The sequence below is a fragment of the Artibeus jamaicensis genome, unplaced genomic scaffold (assembly GCF_021234435.1).
Source record: "Artibeus jamaicensis isolate MK-2021 breed Jamaican fruit bat unplaced genomic scaffold, CSHL_Jam_final contig_1803, whole genome shotgun sequence".
Lineage (NCBI taxonomy): Eukaryota > Metazoa > Chordata > Mammalia > Chiroptera > Phyllostomidae > Artibeus > Artibeus jamaicensis.
Genome location: NW_026521356.1, coordinates 1,910,843 through 1,936,134, shown reverse-complemented (window position 1 = coordinate 1,936,134; position 25,292 = coordinate 1,910,843). Strand labels below are relative to the sequence as shown.

At 41.1% G+C, this 25,292-nt stretch overlaps 1 protein-coding gene across 1 annotated transcript in view; it reads right to left on the bottom strand.

Annotated features, from left to right (window-relative positions):
* The window catches only part of KIF6 (kinesin family member 6), a 425,073-nt gene that overhangs the window by 395,508 nt on the left and 4,273 nt on the right, over positions 1–25,292 (bottom strand). Inside the window, exons 2-3 of the mRNA XM_037146181.2 lie at positions 22,795–22,904; positions 17,913–17,987 (exon numbers count right to left, since the gene is read on the bottom strand). Coding sequence (XP_037002076.2) covers positions 17,913–17,987; positions 22,795–22,904 — 185 coding nt within the window. The remainder of the gene's footprint in view (positions 1–17,912; positions 17,988–22,794; positions 22,905–25,292) is intronic.

The following is a 25,292-nucleotide window of genomic DNA, read 5'->3' as shown; positions in this document are numbered from 1 at the left end:
AGATAAGAAGAGGATCTTAAAAGCAGCAAGAGAAAAGGAGACAGTTACCTACAAAGGAGTTCCCATCAGACTGTCAGGTGATTTCTCAAAAGAAACCTTACAGGCAAGAAGAGGCGGGAAAGAAGTATTCCAAGTCATGAAAGACAAGGGCCTACATCCAAGATTGCTCTATCCAGCAAAGCTTTCATTTAGAATGGAAGGACAGATAAAGTGCTTCCCAAATAAGGTCAACTTAAAGGAGTTCATCATCACTGAGCCATTACTGTATGAAATGTTAAAGGGACTTATCTAAGAAAAAGAAGATGATCAAAAATATGAACAGTAAAATGACAAAAACTCACAACTACCACCAACTGAACCTAAAAAGAAAAACAAACCAAGCAAATAACTAGAACAAGAACAGAATCACAGAAATGGAGATCACATGGAGGGTTATCAGCAGGGAGGCAGAGGGGGGCAAATGGGAGAAAAGGTACAGGGAATAATAAGGGCACAAAATAGACAGGGGGGCTTAAGAATAGTATAGAAAATGGAGAAGCCAAAAAACTTACACGTATGACCCATGGACATGAACTAAGGGTGGTGGGCATGCTGTGGGGGGAGGGGTGCAGGGTGGAGAGGAATAAAGCAGAAAAAAGAAATGGGACGAGTGTCATAGCATAATCAATAAATATATTTAAAAATTGCAGCCAGAAGGTGGTAAGTACTGTGGGAGTAAAAAGAAAATTCAGAGGAAGGTTGTAGGGTCAATAGCAGGAAGAGGGACCTGCTGCAGGTTTAACTGGGTGATCAGGGAGCTCATTAAGGTGACGTTGTAGCAAAGACTTTGGAGAGATGGCAGTGTGAGTTGTGTGGGTACGTGGGAGAGAGCATGCCAGGCAGGAGAAAACAGCCAAGATAAAAGCCCTGAGGCTGAAGAGTTCCAAGTGTTGAAGCCCGAAGCAGAGTGAGCAAAGGGAAGAATATTAGGCGGGAACCCACAAAACTACAAGGTAAGGGCTGCTTTGTTGAAGGGCCTTTATGACGGGAGCAGTTACATTACTTGCAGGGCCCCTTGTCCAAATAGAGAAAAAGTGCTGTCAAAGGTATTAAAATATAAAGGTTTTTTTCCCCTTTAAATTATTTTAGTATCTATAATACAGGGATTACTTACAATCAGAGAGTTAACAGCATTACACAAGTAATGAAAACTTTTCAAATAGCAAAAAATAATATGTTGGTGTTACCATTTTATATGACACAAAGTATTTTATTAGTATGTTATCTTGATTGGTCATACAATTTTTCTCATTTGCTTTTCTACATATTCATTTATGAGATCACCAAAATGTATGTATTTAGTAGCTTCATTTTCAGTTGATATAATTGAAGGCTCTTGGCAAATACAAGATCACAAAAAATTTTTGATAATCTCTAATTTTCAGAAAGGTCTTTCTGCTGACTGCACTGGTGTGGGAGCTGCTAAAACTATTTCATAGCCTATGACCACCCTGAGAGAAGTCACTGGTGAATTATTGCAAGGTGTCAATTGTAGCACATGTAAGCTGACGAATCTTGCAAAACAACTTCTTGAAAAAGATATAACTTTGCGCAAATCAGTTTCTTGTGAGTTTGCATTTAATTTTTTTAAGATTTTATTTATTTGTCTTTAGAGGGGAAGGGAAGAGAGAGGGAGAGAAATATCAATGTATGGTTGCGTCTCATGCATCCCTTGCTGGGAACTGGCCCACAACCTAGGCATGTGCCCTGACTGGGAATCGAACTGCAGTTGTTTTGTCCGCAGGCCCGCGCTCAATCCACTGAGCTACACCAGCCAGGGCTAATTTTATATGCAAATACATACAGTGCATTTTAACATTTCCTCTGACATCTCTGGTAACTTGTGGAGGCTGAACAAGAAAATGAAAGTAGCTTCATGATTTGTATGCAATTCAAAACACCTGTTTATGCATTCTGACACTCTATGATTACAGGAAAAAATTAATTTTAAAATTGTCTTCCACATTAATGGGAAACTCCTAAAGCATTCTATGAAAATAGGGTCCTTTTCTGTTCAGTGCAATGATCTTTAAATTTAATTTCTATTCCTAAGCTTGTGGATAATTTGCTTTTGATGTTGCAGCAATTTTCATAACTGAAAATTCTAAGCTCTTTTAAGAATTCCAACAACTGTCAGCTATACTTTATTGCCATGCCCACATGTCTGATATTATTATGTGATTATTTACTGACAAAGTTTGCTGCCCAAGCACCAGCAGTTCCTGTTCAGATGCTCAGGCTGGACGTTAACATAAGTCGCTCTGAGACCACCTCTGGGAACCCATGGGACAGCCTGGCTCACATGGTGTCCTGGTGCTGTCCCCTTGGGAAGCCCCTGCTCTCTCTCACGGGCATGCTGCCCTTCTGCTGATGCTGCCCTGGTCCCCACCACCTAACCAGGTACCCGCATGCCCCTCAGGGTTCCTGGGTGCCCTGGACTGTCCCCGGGTGTGCAGTGCACAGCCAACCAAACCCTGTTGTGTGGCCGCTGCCTTCTCTGCCTGAGCTGTGTGTCTGCAAACTGCTGCTGGACCCCAGCCACACGTGCACACTGCTGCTACAGGGATCTCCTCTCCTCAGGAATATGCTCCCTGGAGTCAGTGAATTTCACTTACAAAACACACGTTCAAAGATAAAATTATCAATATTAAGAAGTTCAAGACAGCAACAGCAGAGAATTAAAGCAAGTGTGGGCCCCGTGTCTGTGCAGGGCCCTGAGCGGGGCACAGCCCAGGTCTGTGAAGCTGGAGGTGCTTCTTCCCGGCTATCATGAAGCTATCATGAACAGCGGGGCACCTTCTGGGAGTGAAATGGGGAGCCACTGCCGGGGTCTGAGCAGGGAAGTGACACGATATGCTTCACTCGCAGTCACCAGTGAAGGTTACAGGCTTTGCATGTCACACTAGAGAACTAGACCCAATAAATTCCTCTGATTTGAACATCGAACTTGATTTACACACGAGTCACTTTGCTTATTGGACATTCAACACACTGAAAAGTAATTTCTGTATAAAATCACTCTGTATAACCTAACTGTATACCCTTTTTATTTGCCAATAACATCTCAATAAAACCATGGAGGAAAAAACCTAATTTCTAAATCTTTATTCGGGGCAACATTAACAAAGTAGACCAAGTCTACTTATGTACACAGTGCCCCCGATTTATTCGATGCATTTGGTTGTAATGAACAAAAACGGAGGGAGGGTGGAAGGTAACTGTAAGCATATGAGAGCACGCGGAAACAGGGTTCCCATCAGGCCTAGGCTTGCAGGGCCTCCTGCTCGTTTATCCTGGTTGAAGTCGTCACCTCTGCTGATTCATAACTATGATCCCTGTTGTCCACAGTGATCTCTCCAGCTCTCCTTCCCTATCTGACAGTCGTTCAGTTTCTGCCCCCCCCCCCCCCGCCAGCAGCCAGCTTTGTTCTAAGTTTCCCGGTTCACACTGCCAAGAGTGAGACTCTGGCGGCCCCAGCTCATTTCTAGCCGGGCAACACTGTTAGCCCAAGATCTACCTCCTAAGCCGTGGGCAGCCTTTGCATCACTGCCCTTGACTCAGATTCCTTCTGAGGATCAGATTCTTCAGATCCTTTCAGCTGTGGCTGTAGGACACGATGCCACAGGATAACAACACAGTTCCCTGGGATCACGCCCACCTGCACTGGGAACTGTAGGCAAGACAGTTTTCCTTTATCAGAGTGCCCTAGATCCTAAAGGAGAGAGCTGCTGCGAGAGGATGGTGACTCTGAAACCTGCAAGTGCACATTCCAGAGAGGATGGAGATCCGTTTGCAGGACTGGCTGATGGATGGATAAAGAAACAGGGAACTTCTGGGCATGGTTTTGGCTTGCAGCCTTTTGGGAAGCAAGGAAGGCTCTGGGTCTGGTGGGGGGGGGCTCTGAGCAGGAGTACTCTCAGCGCCCCCACCCCTGTCAAGGTTGGAACCCTGTTAATAAAATCCTGTTTCCTTTGGAAAAAAAAAAGAATCTGTGAGGAAGGTAGGCCTGGAAATGGCATAACTGAACCCTTACATAAAATGTCTTCTAACACACGGCTTAATTTTTTTCATTTCAGTGTAAGAAGTTCAGTGTCTGAAATTCCATCTTGGCCTAATTTTGGTAACAAAGAATCTTTTTCATAACAAAACTCCATCTAAGAAAATTAAGACTTACTTGTAGTGCCTGACATATAGCTAGCACTCAATAAATGTTAGCTGAATGAGTGATGAATAAAGTTCAACTTATCTAATTTCTTTCCTCTGAGAACAGCTACATTGTATGAAGACATTTCATGGACTAAAGGAAGAAATGTCATTTAGAGCACATGAACATTTGACAGAACACTGGAAAGAGGGCGTGGCAGCTAAAGGACCATACAGAGGTCACGAATATTTGGAGAAAAAAAATCCAGAGGTAGGAAGTAAAGGGGCAGGTGCCTCTCATGTCCACACCACAGCCCCCAACACTGAGCAAGACACGCAGGTAGCCTCCCACTTCCCGTACTGTCTGTAACGACCCGGAAGAAAGGGCTCACACCCCAGAGTGCTGCTGAGGGGTCAGATGGGATGTGGACAGAATAGTGTCCACTGATCCAGTGCCATGAACATCATTGGTGAACTTAGCAAAGGGCGACTGCAATAAAATGAAATAAAATATGTAAATGCAGTCGTGTGATGTAGCAGTTTAAGGATCGAAGGACTACGAAAGGAAGCTCTATTCCAGTCTCTGCTCCACGACCTAATTCCGGCGTGCCCTGAAGAAGTCAGTTAAATGCTCGGAGCCCTCCTCCTCATCTAAAATGGGAATGCCATACCTACCTTCCCATAGGGTTATTGCAAAAATTGAGACAATACATGTGAAAGTTCAATGAGATTGACAAGCTCTACATAAAATGAAGTGTATTCTCAGAGTTATCAAATAATGGTAAGTAAATCTGCTTGGGTTACTCAGCAGAAAGTACAGTAAAAATGTGACCAGAAACACTTGGTCACAGCATAAAAGGAAAGGCCAAGTTCACTGAGAATTTCAGAAATTCTACTAAAAGAGCTCTGCTCCAAGTAAAGCGACTTTCAAATGAGGAAAATATGCAGACCTGCGAGTGATAAAGCACTAGATAAATTTATTGCTATATTTCCCCAACAATGCAAACAACATTCTATGCATGGTTCTGCTTTTTACCACATGCAAATTGTAATTTGAATAATTATGGTAAAAATTGTGCTAGTTGTAATCAATCATTACACATTTGTATAGGAAGGATTTTACAGAAGTCTTTGCATTTTATTTTCTGTCTTTATAGATCATTCTTTTGGAGAATATTAAGGTGAATGATAATAACTAGAAATATTTCAGATTATCTGAGAATGCATCTCAAGTCCTGAAATAAAGATGTATGATAAAATCGTAAACTTGCCTCAGGAGAAACCAAATCTAAAACCAGTCAAGAGGGAAAAGTCTGTAAAGAAATACGTTCATACCTAGGTAAAACCTTGAATTGGATTGAAGTCTTTTTCTGGGGGACTTCCGCCAAGGTGGAGGCATAGGTGGAGATACCGTGCTTTCTCACACAACCAAGTTTAGAGACAACAAAATATTAGCAACAGAAAACACAGCCAGAACACAGAAAATTGAACTTTTCGGAAGTCCGATAACAACGAATTCTTCAGCCTGACCAGTAAGAGGGGTGAAGCCAGCAGCTGGCAGAGCAGGGTTGCACAGGAAAACTCGGTCAGACAGACTCAAGCCAGCAGATCCCAGGCGTGGGGTTGCAAAGGGCAGACCCAGTGAGCGACCCAGTGAGTAACTGGCAGACCCAGCGAGGGCGCAGTGCAGCAGGTTGACTGTGGTGGCACATTCCTGCGCAGATAGACCGGTGAGGGAGTGGGCGGTGAGACAGGACAGAGCAGGCCCCAGCGGTGGGAAGCAGGAGAGGGGGACGCCAGTTCCCCACTCTGACCCCACCCCCACATACAACCTCATAACCCAGCGACCCCGCCTTGGTGGCCCGGGCCCCGCCCGCCCCGCCCCTAATCCTCCACTCCTCACACTTAATGGGTACAAACAGACCAAAAATGGCTCAAGAAGATCTCAAAGCCCCAGAGCCAATAACTCTAAGCAACCAAGAAATAGCCAAACTTTCAGATGCACAGTTCAAAACACTGGTGATCAGGATGCTCACAGAACTGGTTGATTTTAGTCACAAATTAGAGAAACATATGAAGGCTCTACTAGTTGAAATGAGTGGAAATGCACAGGAAACCAATAGTAATAAAAAGGAAACTGGGACTCAAATCAAAGGAGTGTACCAGAAAGAAGAAAAAAATGACCAAACAGAAAAGAATGTAGAAACAAGAATTCAAACAAATGAGGAGAGGCTTAGGAACCTCCAGGACATCTTTAAACGTTCCAACATCAGAATTATAGGGGTGCCAGAAGGGGAAGAGGAACAGCCACAAGTGGAAAACTTATTTGAATAAATAATAAAGGAGAACTTCCCCAATCTGGCAAAGGAAATAGACTTCCAGGAAATCCAGAAAGCTCAGAGAGTCCCAAAAAAGTTGGACCCAAGAAGAAACACACCAAGGCACATAATCATTACATTAGCCAAGATTAAAATGAAGGAGAGAATCCTAGAAGCAGCAAGAGATGAGGGGACAGTCACCTACAAAGGAGTGCCCATCAGACTGTCAGCTAATTTCTCAAAAGAGACCTTACAGGCAAGAAGGGGCTGGAAAGAGGTATTCCAAGTCATGAAATCCAAAGACCTACAACCAAGATTACTCTATCCAGCAAAGCTTTCATTTAGAATGGAAGGGCAGATAAAGTGCTTCTCAGATAAGATCAAATTCAAGGAGTTCATCATCACCAAGCCCTTATTATATGAAATGTTAAAGGGACTTATCTAAGCAAAAGAAGATAAAAAAGATGAACAGTAAAAGGACAGCAAATGCACAGTTATTAAGAACCACACCTAAAACAAAAGCAAACTAAGAGGACAGCTAGATCAGGAGCAGAATTATAGAAATGAAGATCACATGGAGGGTTAGCAACAGGGGAGTGGGAGGAGGAGAAGGGGGGAGAAGGTACAGAAAATAAGTAGCATAGACGGTAGGTAGGAAATAGATAGGGGGAGGGCAAGAATAGTGTGGGAAATATAGAATCTAAAGAACTTGAGACACATGGTTATAAACTAAAGGGGGGAATGGTGGGGTGGGGGTGCAGGGTGGAGGAGAATGAAGGGGGGAAATAGAACAACTGTAATGGCATAATCAATAAAATAAAAACTTTTAAAAGTAAATTTAAAGAAAAAGAAAAGTCTTTTTCTATAAAAATGTTGTTGGGGACCCCAAACAGATGATAGCTGACACTTACTGAGCACATACTATGTACCAGGACTTGTGTTTTTTTCATGTGCAGTTCATTTGATCATCATGGCAAATGAAGTAGCTATAAAGTATCATTTTCCTCACTTTCAGATAAAAAACTGAAACACAGACAGATGAAGTAATTTGTCCAAAGCCATATAGTTATTAAGTATTAAAGTCGGGAGCTAAAGCATGCATCAGAAATAAACAGTTCTTTTTAATCATCTTGTAAATGTCAACAATACAGTATGAAAACAAGAGGGGTGCCCTTCTGAACACTCAACCCTGCGCTACTGCACAGGCCTCGTGCCCAGGAAGACTCCCCTGACATTATAATAAGGTGCTTCAACTGATTTTAGAAAGGAGTGGGATGTAAATTATAAACAAACATCAATTTCAAAATTATAAAGTTGTTTAAAGTGCATCTCAGATCTCAGAGAAAGATATTCTTAAAGACAGATGTCACAAGGAACCTGTGTTAAGTGTAACACCTGACTAGTGAATCTCAGACTTCAGTGTGTGTCAGAACCAACTGCAGGGCTTGTTAAGCGCAGGTTGCTCTGATTCAGTAGGTCTGGGTGAGGCCTGTGAATCTGCATTTCTACCAAGTTCCCAGGTGATGTTGATGCTGGTCCAGGGACCAGCACTTTGAGAACCACTAGACTAGACAGAAAGGCAGCTGTCTATTGTGTTGTTTTAGACTCAGTGAAAAGCCTTCTGTCCGAAAAATAGTTCATGCAATAAAGACCATCCCTAAAACCTTCAGCAAGAATGAGAAGGCTACAGCTCCTAAAAAATAGTCCTCTATACCCTAATGCTCTGAGTATCCAGTATACACCCGACACTGCTCTAGGAGCTGCAGATACAGTAGCAAACAAAAACAGAGTCCTTGTCTCCATGGAATTTACACTTGAGTGCACGGAGGCAGACAATGAACAAATTTAACAAGTGAACACTGCATATAGCATATTAGTTGGTGATATATGCTATAAAAAAAAAAAAACAGACGCCATGAGCGAACCTGGGAGAAGAGGGTTCTAGGCAGAGGGAGCAGCAAATGCAAAGGCCCTGAGTTAGGAACACACGTGATGTGTTTGAGAAATGGCAATATATAAAATAATGTTTTTAATTATGTATGAATGAAGTTTTCTATTGTCCTTCAGAATAAATGGGCAAAATGATACTATGTGAATTTCAGAGTATTGGGGGGGAAATGGGGAGCGTTCTCATCCATACTCAATGTGCAGATAATTTCTCTTCTTTATTCCAGTACCATAGTGCTTTGAGAACCCAATCTTCCATAAAGATATAGACCCAACACTATTGGCTTTTGTTTTTCTTTTGGATTTTGTTTTAATCTGCTTTGCCATTAGGGTAATTGCTGAGGAGAGAAGCCCAGAAGTTTCAAAGCTACAACTGGGAGAAAGGTGGAGGTGTTGTAGCAGAAGTTAGTTTGCTCCTGCACCATCTACTTGAGATTCCCTGTTCCCATTCACACTGATGGCTTCGTACTGCAAGGGCCTGTGGCTCTCTGCCCTCACACTTATCCCACCTACAAGTTCTTGTTTAACTCACACCAGTGAGGCTGGACGTGCCACGGTGTTAACATCCTGGAACAGGGAAGCACCCTGGAAGCAGCCTCAGACCCATAAGGAACAGGGGTGGTTAAATACAAAGGAGCTTCTCTGCCCTTTGGTGGGACAGCTCTGAGGCATGTTCCTCAGTCGTCCAGAGAATACGGGTGGGACTGCGTGCCCACAGCGGTCACCTGTTCTTTAATGTACCTGATAGTATCTTCCTTTTCTTCCCTGTTGCACATCCTTACTCCCCTAGTGGCGCTTCCTGGGCTCACCTAAAAAATACACTACTTTCACTAGAATCCTAGCTTCGGAATCTGCTCGAAGAGGTGCCAGATGAAGACAAGTACCTTTCAGCTAAGGAGTCACATCACTGTGTGAGAGCACCTGTGATCTTTTCAATTCAAGAAATGCTTTTTATCTTATTATTGACCCAGAGACTTTCACCACATGTATACGCTCTGTCAGAGAACTCACAGTCTCCACAAATTGCTTCACACAACTCTTGAGCCATTTTTTTTTTAGGTATTTCATCAAATAAATTGCAAATAGCTTTTAACTTGTAGCTGTCACCACCAAAATTTCTTGGTCATTCTTAAGAAAACACATCCAGAACTAGATTCATTTGTTTACCAGCAGTGATAAGATTTGTATTTTAAATGTTCATTGTTAGTACAATCTATGCTTATTAGATGGACTGCCGTTGCTGTCTCCAAATCCACTAGCTGAAGGTGGAGAGGCCAAATTATCTTCTTTTTTGAGACGCTGGTAGAGCACGTCAGGGTCATCATCTTGCATAATTTCATGGTTTCAGGCTGATAGGTTTTCATGTTTTTAACCACAAACTTGTGTTTTTCAGTTGAAAATGTAATTTAAAATGTGTTAAACTTGCAAGTTAGTAAAATCACAAAGGCCATAACTGTAATATTATCAGGAAATTCAGTGTAGCAGGAAGTGGAGCCAAGCACTGGTACATGTTTATAAACAATGCATCTGATGGAACCAAACGGTGGCCGGAAGCTGAACAAATCAGTGGGAGTCAATGGGTTTTTGTATAATTCGGTTGTGACCAGTGTTTTCTGCTTGAAAGCCAACTTTGAGAAAAATAAAGCATTTACTGCCAGGCATGTTTTGGTGAATGTCAAATGGGAATACTTTATTGAGTCTCGTGGGGGAGAAGTTCTAGTCTAATGATTTAGATTACATAATTTACTGAGTGGGAGAACATTACAGAACAAATGATACTAAAATTCTCACGTCTGGGAATATTACTGTTTTATTTGGAAATAATTATACACGTGCAGGAAGTTACGAAGAGAGAACAGAGCACTTCTGTGCACCCTGCCCCCTATTTCCCCGGTGGCTACATCTCACACAAGGATGGCATGTCATCCAAACCGGGGGACTGACATCGGTAGCGCATGGGTGTGGTGTGCATGCCATTTTGTCACATATGTAGATCTGAGTAACCTGCATTGCACTGTCACCACAGAGACCCAATGATGGCGACATCTGACCAGTTTGAATGAAGAATAGAAACCTTGCTTCCCTTTAAGACCCTTTTCCCTCCTTCATTTATAATTGTCCTCAAACAATGCTTTAATTTTTGCTTGACTGTCAAACACAATTTTTTTAACTCAAGAGAAGGAAAGGTTATTTTATTAATGCATATTTTGTCCATTCTGTTGTTCTTTCTCCTCAGTCTAATGTTCCAAGCTTCATTCTTTTTTCATTTCTCTTCAAAAACTTTCTTTATACCTTCTTGTAGAGGAGGTATGTTGGTGATTAATTCTCTTAGTTTTCCTTTGTCTGCAAATGTCTTTACTTCCCTTCATTCTGAAAGATAATCACACTGAGTATAGGATTCCAGGCTGACAGGCCTTTTCTTTCAGCACCTGGGGATATTCTGCTACTTGCTTCTAGACCCCATGATTTCTGATAAGAAAGCCACTGTAATTCAAATCACGTTTCCCATCAGGCAAGGTATCATTTCTCTCTCACTGCTCTCAGATTTTTTTTTGCTTTTTTGTTTCCTAAAATTTGACTATGATTTGTCTTGGAGTGGATTTCTTTTGAGTTTATTCTGCTTCCTAAAGCACTGGTTAAATGCCCTTAGCCAAATTTAGGCAATCTTCAACCATTATTTTTTTAAAAACTGTTTCGACCATACTCTCCTCTCCTTTCCTCTCCTCTCCTCTGGGACTCTGATGACATGAATGTTAGACCTTTTGCAATAGTTCTCACAGGTCCCTGAGGGTCTGATCCTTTTTTTTTTTTTTCCTTTTCAGTCTGTTTTCTTTCTGTTGTCCATACTGGGCCATTTCTGTTGTTACATCTTCAAATTTGTTGATTCTTTCCTCTGACCTCTCCACCCTGCTGTTGAGTCTACCCGCCAATTTTTTTTTCAGTTATTGTAGTTTTCAGTTCTAAAATTCCCATTTGGTATTTCTTTACATGGTTTTTTGTTTGTTTGCTTATAAGCTGAGACTTTATATCTTTTCATTTGTTTCAAGTATGTCTATAATTGCTTACTGAAGCATACCTATAACGACTACTTTAAAATCCTTGCCAGATCATTCTAAGGCCTGTGCTTCTATGTACTGGCATCTGTGGATTGTTTCTTCTTATGCAAGTTGATATTTTCCTGGTTTTTGATATTTCATACATGATGCGTGGCTTTTAATGGTCTCCTGGATAGTTCTGGTATTAGAAGATTCTAAATCACACTTAATTCTTTTGTTTTAGCAGGCCTCCTCTGACACTACAGCAGTGTGGGGACAGCAGTGCCACCTCACTCCTGCCAGGTACGGTGAAGATCCAGGCCCCCCATCAGCCTTTCTCGACACCGATGGAGGGGCCTCATTGCTACAGATGGAGCTGAGATTTCAGCCTCCCTTTTAGGGCTCACTCACACCTCCCTAGAAAGGAAAGGGAGTGATATGGTGTAGCTATTCACTGACTGACACCACCACAGGATGGTGGTGACTTCAGGATCTCCCTGTGCCTTGTACTGACAACCTGGGGGCAGGAGAGGGAGTTGTTACCTTCTCTGATACCATCCTGGCAGTAGGAGATTGGGTACAACCGGGGCCTTGGCTGAAGGGGGTGGGGGTGGGGCTGTGGGTTTCTCCATAGCATTTGCATGAAGCAGCACAACTGGTATCTAAAAAGACCCAATGAGATACCACTTAACACTGGTCAGAATGGCCATCATAAACAAATCAACAAACGAGTGATGGAGAGGATGTAGAGAAAAGGGATCCCTAGTGCACTGTTGGTGGGAATGCAGACTGGTGCAGCCACTGTGGAAAACAGTATGGAATTTCCTCAGAAAACTAAAAATGGAACTGCCTTTTTACTCGGCAATTCCACTGTTGGGATTATACCCTAAGAACCCTGAAACTCCAATTCAAAAGATCCTATGCACCCCAATGTTCATAGCAGCACAATTTACAATAGCCAAGTGCTGGAAGCAACCTAAGTGCCCATCAGTAAATGAGTGGATCAAAAAACTATGGTACATTTACACAATGGAATTCTATGCAGCAGAAAGAAAGAAGGAGCTCCCACCCTTTTCGACAGCATGGATGGATCTGGAGAGCATTACGCTAAGTGAAATAAGCCAGGTGGTGAAAGACAAACAGTAAATAATCTCACCTGTAAGTAGAACCTAACCAACACAACAAACAAGCGAGCAAATTATAACCAGAGACATTGAAATAAAGAACAAACCGACAGTAACCAGAGGGGAGGTGAGAGGGGATAATGGGGCGGGGGAAGGGTTTTCAGGAAGGACACATGGACAAAACCAACGAGGGGTAGGATCAAGTGTAGGGAGTAGGAATGGCTGGGGTGGGGGGAGAGTAGAGAGGGCAAATGGAGACAACTGTACTTGAACAATTTGTTTTTTTTTAAAAAGAGACATAAAGTTAACCACAAAAAAAAAAAACTCATAGAATTATACAACCCAAAGAGTGAACCCTCGTGTAACTATGGACTTCGGAAAATGATAATGGATCAATGTTGGTTTATCACTTTCAACACATGTACCATACCAACACATGATACTAATAGGGGAAGAGGAGGCAGGGATCGAGGATATGAGAACTCTCTATACTCAATTTTTTCTGTAAACCTTCAACTGCTCTAAAAAATAAAATCCAGTAATTTTTAAAAAATAAAATAAAAAGCTTCTGTCTTGCTAGGCTGCCCCTTCCTAGTCCTCTGGCTTTTGAGGGCAGACTTTCCTGGCACTTGTGTCTCGGCCTATTGGTTTTTCTGGGTTGCCAGTTTCTCCAGCATCCATTCTGAAATATATAAGAAAAACAAAAAGCAAAAAACGGGAACTCTCTGCCGTGTTCCTTACGGTTCCTCAGGTCCTAAGTTCCCTGGCTAGTCTACCTTATTCTCTCCATCTTTCAGAGCCTTTTTATGTTTTATATATAATCTGTAGAGTTTTTAGTTGTACTTAATGAGAGGAACAGAGAAAAGTGCATCTACTTCAGCTCAGGCTGCAGACGGAAGTCAATGAGCATATTTTAAAGTGGCAAAAGAAATAAAGATTTCTAGTTTTTTATTCCTTACATTGAATAGGGCATTGAAGTTCACAAAGTACCTTCAGACGCATTGTTTCTTTTCATCCTCAGAGCTAGCTTGCAAACTTGGTATTCCTAGTATCCCCTTCCTCAGAGGCGACTATTGATTCAGCAGTGACAGGTCTGATGCAAAATTACATAGTCAGTTAGTCACAGGGCTGGGGCCAGAATTAGGTTATTCCACTGGATGCCAGACTTTTTTAGACAGACTTGGTAGAAGCATGAGTACACAGTTACAGGATAAATCTTTCTTTAAATATTGTGTATAAATGAGATGTTATTGATACCTTAAGTTTACCATTTCGAAGTCACACAATTGAAGTTTGCATAAAGTATGAACATTCTGTAGATAACAGATTTAAAGTCAATGAAGATAGTGATTCCCCCCACCCCAGGTCTTTAATTTAGTAACTTAATCTGCTCTACAACCCTCTCCTTCAGAGCTGAATGGAAGAAAAACTAGACTCTGCCTCGTCTGAACACCCACTGCTGCAGCACACCTTCCTGCAGAGTGAAGCCTGAGTTGGTGACTGTGGCCAGAGCCCGTGGTGGTGAGCAGTGGGAAAGAGGGCTCTCACGCCCAGCAGATGAGCTCGGGGTGTACCCTTCCAAACAGCCCACGCCACTCCTTCCCCACAGTGAACAGAAACCGTGTTCTCAAATGGACAATGGCCCTCTCAGATGACAGAAAGAGCCCACCACCAAGAATCACCAACCTTCTGAGGAAAATCTGCACCAAGACAGCAAGGCACCAAACTCAAGAGTTGAAAAACACACACATAAAGAAAAAGTGTATAGGAACACGAGCCAGTGTTTCAAAAGGAGATCACACTCGTCCTTAGAGCAGGGGTGTCAAACTCATTTTCACTGGGGGCCACATCGGCCTCGTGGTTGCCTTCAAAGGGCTGAAATAATTTTAGGACTGAATAAGTGTAACTACTCCTTAACCCTTTAAGGAGTAGTTCCCTCTAAGACACTCCTGCCTTAGAGGGAAAAGAGAGGATCTCGCATTCATAACAAAAAATAGATTGTTCTTCATTTCTTACAAATAAAAAATAAAATTGTAAGAATTAAAAATTTTGGAGGTAGGCAAAAGAGTGTGCACATGGCTGAGAACCAAATTCTCCTGCTCAAAGACTGAGCTAATACATTCTTCTCCAACTCAGAACTGAAAACAGAGAGATCGAAACTGTGAGTGGGCAATTATACTATTCGAAGGACAGAACTGGCAGTTCTGGAGAACTAGGAGTTCCAGAAAGAAATAACAGTTACATTGAAGGGAAAAAATTATCTTTCAATTATCAAAATAATGATGAATGTGACAATCCTGGAGCTTGAATAGAAAAGTTTTCAGGTTGAATTGGCTGAATGATAAGAACGCATGAAAAAATAACCATACCTAGATGCACTGATAAGAAATTTCATTAAAACAAGTAAAAAAAATCCTCAAAACATACAGAAAGTAAAAACAGGTATTTCCTAAAACGAAAGGAGATCCAGATTGATAGTGACGTCTACTCAGCAGCCCTGCATGCAGAGAGATAACGGACCAATAACTTCGGTTTTCAGAGAAAGGAACTTGTAACCCAGAATTCTATACCCAAAATGCCATTTAACTGTAAAGGAAAATGAAAGGCTTCAGAAAGCTCCCCGATCTCGAATTCTCACTAAAAAATTATTTGAGGATGGTTACCAACAAAACTAAAAAGGGATCCAAGAAATAGGCATGAGTATAAGAAACAGTGATGAGAAAAGAAAAATAGAGACAGATGTTAAGAAATGCTGATAATCGAAATGAGTAATAGCAGTCCAGAATGAAACTATCAGTGGATCTCAACACGTGAAGTGGTACGGGAGTAGGAATGTCAAAGTAAAAGTGTGCTTAGGTCCCTGAGACAAGGAAAAACAGGCAGACACAGAGAAAAGTTAGACACTGAGAAAAATACAAAGAAGTTTATCTATCTGAATTCACACTACAGAGACTTACTGGAGTACAGTGTCCGCCTTGGGAGAAGATGGAAAGCACCAGCAAACAGCAAAGAGCACAAGCCAATAAATAGCAAGAAGGGAAAAAACAGGGTACGTACGATACATGGAAACGCAGATTAAAACAGAAGAAATACCTCCAAACACCATTACAGTAAACATAATAAATATGAACAACAGGTGCAGTAACCAATTAAAGAGCAGGCACCCTGAGTTTGTTTTAAAAGGCTAAAGCCAGCTATATTTTATTTACCAGACCTATACTTAGAAACAAAATGTCCCAGGGTAGTTGAATTAAGAAATCAAAAGAGATAACCACATAAAGGCTATTAGAAAACAAAAATAAGCAATAATAGTTTTCAGGAAAAATGAAATACAAGGAGAAAAGTTTCCAAAGGGACAAAGAGGAATGTTTCCTATTGATGTAAGACATGATTCACTGGGACCAACTAGAGCAGCCTGGAACAAGATGTTCTTAGCTGCCACTTCTAAAATCCTGTCATCATTGGGTTGGGGGTCTTTGTGAGTCAGTGAACAAAACAAACTCCCAGCCTTAATAAGCTTTTGTTCTAGTGGAAGGATGATAGACAAAAAACTAATAAGTAATTAAACTCTACAGTATGTCAGGTGGGGACAAGTGCTGAAAAAAATAGGGAAGGGTGACAGGAGGTGCAGTTTCAATAGGGTGACAAAGGAAGGTCTTACTGAGAAGGCGATATGAGCAAAGACTTCAAGGAGTTGAGGAAGCAGCCATGCTGATCTCTGAAGGACGAGAACTACAGCAGGAGGTGTAGGGCACAGCAGGAGCTGGAGGGTGAAGTGGGCTCGAGCTGGCAGAGGTAGTCAGCAATGGGAGGAAAAACCAGACATCTGTGAAACAGAAACAAAGGCTCCCTCTCGGATGATTTTAGGAAGTTTCAAAATAAACACATGAGGTCAATCATCTGAAAAGTGGCATCACCCAAAAGATTACTTAGAAAAGGAGACTTTTAGAAACACATGGTATTCAGTCTAGGAGATATGAATTTAATCTAAAGACCTGGAACTCTATACTGAATAGGATTCTAGGTCTTTAGGCGCAATCCAATGTTACCGGATTACAGCTATACATAAAATAGCGGGCACCTACTGGGTTGAATTTTACCCACTGTGAAGAAAGACACATTAAAGGAGAAGGGCTTAATTCACAAGTTGGGGATCTAATGCACAGCATGGTGGTTATAGCTAACACTACTGTACCATAGATTTGAATGTTGTCAAGAGAGCAGATCTGAAACGTTCTCGCCACAGAACTGGTAACGATACGATGAGATGGAGGTGGAGCTGACACTCTGGTGATAACCATTTTGCAATTTATAAACATATCGAGTCAACATGTTGCATACCTTCAACTTATACAATGTTATATGCCAATTATATTGCAATAATAAAGCCAGAAACAAAAGAGAAGGGCTTGGTTTGAACAGGGCTTATAAAATAGGGATTTGTGAAACAAAAATGTGGCAAAGTGCTTCCAACAATGCTCCTGGAAAAGGGTTTACTGATTAGTGGTCGTTTCAAAGTGGGTTTATTTAGCAGGTATAGTTTTCATTTTAATCATCAAGATAGCTGTATCTGGGGATTATTAGGTCACCCAAATGATTTCAGGATCGGAAAGCAACCTTATTAAGTAGCAGCTCCCCTTAAAGATTCCTTACAAGAGGAAAGTGTACTTATCAAAGGACTTGAGTCTAGTCCCAAGGAGGCTTTACTGATATACATGAATAAAATGGCATTCTGATTTATTCAGTGTTACCATGTGACTTCAGTTCTCATAGTCATCAGACTGAAACTTTCTGGATACACAGAAACAAAAGGGGCCGAGACACTAAGGGTTAAGATTTGAAATATAGTTATTACACTGAGATGGAGCTGGATCAACCATGATTAGGCCTCCCAGGTGCCACCCATACCTAGTTTTACATTATTCCAACCACATGTTTGCAGTACTGAACTGAGGAATGACCACTGGGCTTAACAGCCAGAAAAACCACCGGGGACTCTGCCACCACTAAATACCATCAGAGCTGAACAGTGTCACTCAGTCTCTGGGATTTTCAGAGATTTATGTATCTTTCAAAATGGGAGTAACAATAGCTATTCTGTTTATCACACTGGCTTGTTTTAAGGCTCAGAATCTAAATCTAAAACAAGCACCTACATGAATAAAAGGTATTAATGTGATCATCACTATATACCCTGTATCCTGAGTATATAATTGATATGCTGAAGCACATCGCCACAATTATCTGAGAACTGAAGACAAGAAGAAAAACCACTAACCCACTAAACAAAATATAGGAAATCCTACCTCTCAGCAACTGGTTTGGCAATGTTTTCAAAAATGGTCTCTTGGTTTGCATCTTGATCAAAAATCCTTTGAAAACTGCAAATGTGGAAACAGTAATTATTTTAAAGCTGAGCCTTCAAACACTATTGGATTAACATTTTTTCCTGACAGCTTTGTAAATCACCCCATATTTACATCACCGGGCTTACCTAACCTAACACAATGTTTGTCCTGTAGTCCCAACCACACTGCACTGTTGTACCCCTAGACGCAAATGGTGGGCAAACACTATGGCTTTGACAAGATCTGCACAATAAATCCCTCTGAAAAACTGCAGCAGCTTTGAACCAAATAATAAACAGTGTGTTTTTTAGCTCTCAAGAGGGACAGTGTCTGCAATTGGCATCAAATTCAAATCTAGATAAGTGCATGAAATGGAAATCCAAGAACAGGATGTAAAGAGCCCAAGAACTTCTGATGTCTGACCTGTAAGAAAAGAATGCAGCTGTGAAATGTATGATTATTAAACTTGGTTTTAAAATTCTGAACTAAAGTTTATTTTCCATTAATTAGGTACTATATCCTACTGTTAGCTACTTAATTTTCAGAGAAGTTTATTAGGCTTTGTTGATCACGAGTTAAAAGCCAAAAAGTAAATTAAGATAGATTTGTCCTGCAAAGAGAACTCTGTATCAGATTGGCACGGCTAGGGGTCTGGGGAGGTGGGACGGTGTCAAGTTCACTCTTCCGTGCAGTGGCACTCTGACTAGCTTAGTACGGGATCATAAGCACAGTGCAATGCTTGGGGACACACAGCCTATTCTTTGACAATGTGGTAAGTTGCTACTCACAAGCATTTCCTTCAAAAAACATAATTGGGGGAGAGAGAGAGAGAATGTAGCATCTAAGGTAAAATGTTAAATATTGGTGAATCTCCCACATAGAGTATAGGAAAGTTGGTTGCATTATTTTTCCACATTTATGGCATATTGAAAAGTTTTCAAAATAAAAACTGGGAGGGGGTAGGAGAATGCTTTAAAGCAAAACATTTAAAACAAACACAAGCAGCTTTCAGAGTGACTTGGAAACTTTCAGTCTATGTTTCTGCCCAACACAAGTGAATTGGGCGCATCTCTGATTAACGCAGAGACGACATGAAATGTAGGGCTGTTTTCACTGCTGACATGTTTGGAAGGATATCTGGAGCTGGGCTGGGAATATGCAATAGAATGGAATTCATTGCCTTTAGTCAAAGTTAACTTCAAAACATCCCTTTGGCTTATCAACCTCCCTTTTGAAGATGCAAATAATGAAACTATATAAACGGAGATTGTACGGTACTCTGGCTACCTTGCCATTCATTAAGCAGCCAAGATTATATTTTAGACAACATTCCCCGAGGTGCCCAAACACTCCCCAAACCCTGTAAATGCACTGGAGCTTCAGATATGAACACAGACACAACACAGAGGACACGGCTGCTCAAGGGATTACTGTGATATCTGAACATAGAGACCCAGGAGTGCTGTTCAGGGTGAGAAGAAGGCTGCTTTGATTATCTACCAGGTTGATGGTGACTGAGTGAATCAATAGCCATTCTCAGCCCCACTTCCTTAAGCAACAGGAATTACATCTATCATCATCTAAAACAAAGTGATGACAAGGGTTTCAATAAACCACACAATAGCTTTAGATATCAAATATCATTATCCCCAAATATTTAATTTTATATAGTAATAGTTGCATAGTGATCTGGAAAGGCATTATGGTCAGCTATTTTCTGAGCGCCTTTGAAGAGAAAAATAAAATCATAGGGTTTCACAAGTTGGGTCTAATCTTTTACAGCGGAACAAGTTGCTTTATCCCAGGAAGATAAAGCAATTTATTTATGGCCCTGGAGCAAATCAATAATGCACCTTGAGACAGGACTTAGGTTTCCTGTTTCCTAGGAAGTCCCTTCATTTATCTGGAGGTTGTGTAAGCTTTTTCTACACTCCATTTCAAATCTGACGTACGTTGATCTCTTCCCACCCCAAAACTGTTCAACCTGGTCTTTCTCATGCCAGTAAATGACAACTCCATCCTTCGAAAAGTTCAGTCCAAAACCCTTAGGGCATCCTTCACTCCTCTCTTTCCATTACACACTACATCCAACCCATCAGCAAACTCTGTCATCTCTGACCTTTAAAATACATGCAGAATCCAACTACTTCTCAACATTTCCACTTGCTACTACCCCAACCCAAGCTACCAAAATGTCTTGCCTGGTCTCCTTTACCCTCTTACAGTCTATCTGCTTCATGTTAGCAAGAATGATCCTGCTCAAACATAAGTGAGATTATTTCATTCTTCTCATAAAAACCCTCTGTTGCCTTCCAAGGCACTTTGGGGGAAAGTTCTACATGATCTGGCCACTCTGCTGCCCCTTTAACCTTCTTCTCTCCCTCTCCCCCTTGCTCACTCTCCTCAAGCCACACAGATCCCTGATGTCCAAACAAGCCAGGCATTGTCCCATCTCAGGGACTTAGCTCTTCTATATTTTCAGCCTGGGATTCCCACCCCTTAGCTATCTGTCTGGCTTTCTTACCTCCTTCAAGTTTTGTTCAGATGTCACTGCAGCCTTCCCTCCCCTTTGCTGCCCTTCACCCAGCACACCTTGGTCCCCTTCCCTGCCTTACTTTGCTCCACGGCACTTAACAGTTTTGGACACACATTTTACTTACTGATCTGCTTGTGCATCTCCTCCCACTAAATGGAAGCACTGTAAGAGCAGGGCTTTGCTGCACCCCCTGCTGTATTCCTAGCCATTAAAATAGCACATGGTGAATGGTCAATAAATATTTATTGATTACATGAATTTTCTGGGGAGAAAACAGCTTTAAAATGCTTAAATATTAACCTCTGAACATATGTATGCTAAATATTTTATTAATTTCTTTATTTAAAACACCAAACCAATGTTTCTAATTCAGAGATTAGAAAGAATGATTAAGAAATTTGAAAATAAGTAAACAGCACTTTCCCAATCAGCCTATATTTAAATGCACTCTGTATCTATGTAACATACAGAATACTTTGGGAAGGGTCAATACACACAGACAAGGTCAATTTTTTCTTAATAGTCAAACAGAATCATGCTAAAGAAAATGTTTTAGCAAAATGTGGCTTATAGAGAATGCTCCAGGTCAGCCGTCATGAAGCCAAACAGCTGCTAAGGTATGTAGCACACATCAGTGGGAAGATGCCCCCTTCAGAAAAACTAAGTCATTTATTGTAAGGCTGCTCCTTAATAGATAGAACGAGAGGCAATGGGGAGCCAAAAAGACAAGGTGAGGACCACCTCACTGTACAATCCTGCTGTACTTAGTGTAAAAGGGGACCCAAGAAGATGGGGTGAGCTGGGAGGAGAGACACATGCAAGAGAGACAAAGGGTAGAGTTCTGAAGACCAAAGAGAACTTTATGAGACAAATAAATAAGAGCAAATAAATACGAGTCAGAGGGAGAAAGAAAGAGAGAGAGAATCATAAAAAATAAATATCCGGGACAGTTTTATCCACAGGGCAAAGGCAGAAATAGTCTCAAAATAAGAACTATGTCAAACAGCCTAGAGAGAAATGCAAGAAAGCAACTGGGATTCCTTCAGTGGGACCCAGAAATCACCACTAAGTATGAGCCTCAGATCAAATATGAATTTAACTTGGGCTCAAGCTTCTCCAAAAATCAAAAGTGAGGATTAAAGGCAATCACATAATCTGAAACTGGAAAATAGAGACCGAACAAAGAAGCCATCATCGCACGAGCCAAGGCCTGGCTACTGGCAGAGCATCTGGTCTGCAGGCACTGACGGCAGTCTGGGGCAGCCGCTGGGCGCTCTGCCCCTGGACCGCACAGGTCAGCACTGCCCAGAGGAAATGTAACGGGATCCAGAAACGTGAGTGTGTGTGTTATTTAAATAAAACTTCCTAGTAGCCACATTTTAAAAAAAGAAACAGGAGAAATTAAGTTTATCTTAACACAATATATTAAAATTTTTATCATTTTAATGTAGAAGCAATATGAAAATACTCTTGAGTTTTTTTTTACACTAAGTTTTCATAAATCCTTGATATATTTTATACTTACAGAACATCTCAATTTGGACTACCTACATTTCAAGGGCTTAAGTGCTCCATGTGGCTGGTGCTTGCAACATTGGACAGTGCAGCTATGGAGTGTTCATATGTGCATTGAGGTCTCTACACTATTGATGTTGTAAAGACGGCCCACCTATACAGGGTACAGATTGTATGGTAAGTTCTTATCTTTAATAATGCATTGAACTTTATTCTTATCTTCTTCATGCATTGAACTTTCTGTAAGTGCTAAACTGTAGTGGGCTGATTAGGAAAAGAATAACACTGATGTATAAGTGGAACCGAATCAAAAAAACAATTAAGTAGGCAAAATACAAGAGACACTGAAATAAAGAACAAACTGACAGTAGCCAGAGAGGAGGTGGAAGAGGGATAATACGGGAAAATAGGGGAAGGGGCATCAAGGAACATGTATAAAGGACACACGGACAAAGCCAAAGTGGATAGGTTCGAGGATGGGAGGCAGGGATGGATGGGGCAGGGGGTGTAGTGGGGTGACAAATGGAGACAACTGTACTTAAACAACAATAAAAAAAAGAGAAAGGCTAGGATTGTGGGATATCATAGTAGACACAGAAATAGACCCTCTTTGCAACTTTGGACACAGCAGTGAAAAGAGAACTTGAATTCTCTATCTACCAGATGAAATGGAGAGCTGCACTACATTCTTCCCCAAAAATGGTGCCGAGGATTTCACAGTGTATATGAGTGTGGTATGAGTTAGTTCAATAGTAAAACAGAAATAAAGAAGGAGGAAGATAAACTTACTTAAACTTGTAGCTTTCTCGCTTATTATTCACAAAGCCATCTGCCAAATCACGAGGTAAGATAATTTCCAAGCTTGGTGCTACTTTTTCACTTTCATCTATGGAATAAATCTGCAAATATGAAAACAACAAATGAGTATAAAATGCTAAATTTCTGGCTTGAAGTATGACCATGTCATTATGTACATTGTAATTTTATTAAAATTAAACTTTAAAGATAAAAAGTCAAAACATAGCATAATTTGGGTAATTTTCCTCTTTGAACTGTGGGCAGACTCAAACAAATACATGGAACTGAAAAAGAGGTAAAACCTAAACACGTGCTCTGTCGCAGAGGTGGCCAACACAAGGCCCGCAGGCCGAACCCGGCCCTCCACCTGGTTTTATCTGCCCAGCACACGTTGTGTCTACCTGGAGGCAGTGCCTGAGCTCTTGCTTAGGGAGTCGTTACATTCACACAGTCCTAAAATTGCATTCGGCCCTTTGAAGGCAACCATGAGGCTGATGTGGCCCCCGGTGAAAGTGAGTGTGACATCCCTGCTCTATCAGATCATCTTTGAACATTTAATATTCATTTTGAACATTTGAGTATCTCTGTTGTTAAGAAGCTAATAACCCTGAAAGCAATATATTTTCTAAATATTGCTTTGGAATTATGTTTCAGAAATTAACCTTTTACTATAAGCAACAAGCATTTCTGAGCATTTACAAAATGCTAGACAAGAAGATAAAAGGACTACATCGGAGACTTCTGAAGGAACTCAAGAGAATGCTCTAACTCAAATTATGTTCAAAGAAGCCCAGGTTTTCATGAGACATAAGCAGCTGACAAAAGAAACACAGTTTCAAAAGACACATATATTTCATGTCTTTGTTGTCATTTTCAAGGTTCTACCCCCAGCTCAGCCACTAATTAGCAAATGACCTAGGGAAAAATCAGTTAACCTCTCCAGGCTGATGTGAAAATGAAGCGTCTTAGCCAACTCCCTTACAACCATAATATTCTCTGACTGTCTTCTTGGCTATGCACTCCTTTATTTATTGGCCAGAAAAATCAAGAGTCAAGCCTATAAAAAGGTCATGTGGAATAAAGAAAAGAATAAGATTTTGAGTCCGAAGATCTGGGTTCAGTGCTGATCTTAATTTATCAGATGTGTGACCAGCCACCACATTCAGAATCTTAGTTCCTTATGCATGAAATGAGGAAAACAGAATTGCCTCCCTTACAAGAATGCTGTGGGGATCAAATGATGTCATGGAAATGGAAGCATTTTGTACTGTACCATAAAAAATGTTAGTCATTAGATTTAGAGGTTTTTAAGAAAGACTTCTTGTCTTTCACCAGGAAATAAAATTCTTTCTAACAAGCAATACTTACTATTTAAGACCCATTAGATGTTTCATTGTTGGGGCTGTGGGGGGCGGGGAGTCATACTCTTAAACAAGTAATAGCCTACCTAAATCTCCAAAAAAACCTGAATAATTTTCCTGAGCAGACTTTTATTGAACACTCTCATTTAAAATGTAAAGAATCTGTGTGAAATAAAATTACTTGTAGAAAGTAATGGTCTCAGGTCCAAGGCTTTCCAGCTAGGTTTTCTCAAGAGACATTAAAAAATTATGTCCTGTAGGGAACTGAAAAACAAAAGGGTTAATGCTCAAACAGGTGAGTCAAAGGGGGGTATTAGACATGAAATATACAGGAGAGTTGCCACATAATGAAAACAACAACAGCAATAAAAGCCTGTAACACTCAGTGCTCAGAAGACAAGAAGGACTATATACTAAAGTGAAATAGCGACATCCACCACTATCATTAAGTCATTCTTTGAGGCATGAGCAAAAGCCCCTTATAACCAGAAAACTTGTTTAATAAAATAGATTGGCTTCGTAACCTTAGTCACAAAGTATTTGAAGTAGAGTTGTTTTTTAAGAATAGATGACATTTTCAAGGGAGTTCCGGCCAAGATGGAGGCATAGGTAGAAACCCTTCACTTCCTCGAACAACCAAAAGAAGGGTAACAACCAATCTAAAATCAATAAATAACCAAAAGCACCAGAAAATCAAATCACATGGAACTCCAACAACCAAGGAATTAAAGAAAAAATCAACCAGAACAACCAGACTGGGAAGGCGGTGGACTGCATGGGTGGACTCAAAAAAAACCAGGGCAAGGGGGCTGAGGGGCAGAGCTAGCTGCTGAGCTTAGTGGGCTTTGTGGAGGGGCTGACTTACAGGGAAAACTGAGACTCAGAGCTGACTATGGGCTAAGGCTGGGGTTGCCACAGTGGAAGTTTCTCCCAGTCTGACACGAGAGTTGAAAAGTGCACTAGAGATGAGTGGGCAAGCTGCATTGTTCTCTCTCTGGACCCTCCCCCACAGGGGAGTTGGCCTGCCCTGGTGAATACCTAAGGCTCCGACCCCTTACAACTTATCAGGTGCATCCCGACGCTGCAAGACAAAAAAATACGGCCCAAATGAAAGAACAGAGCAAAACC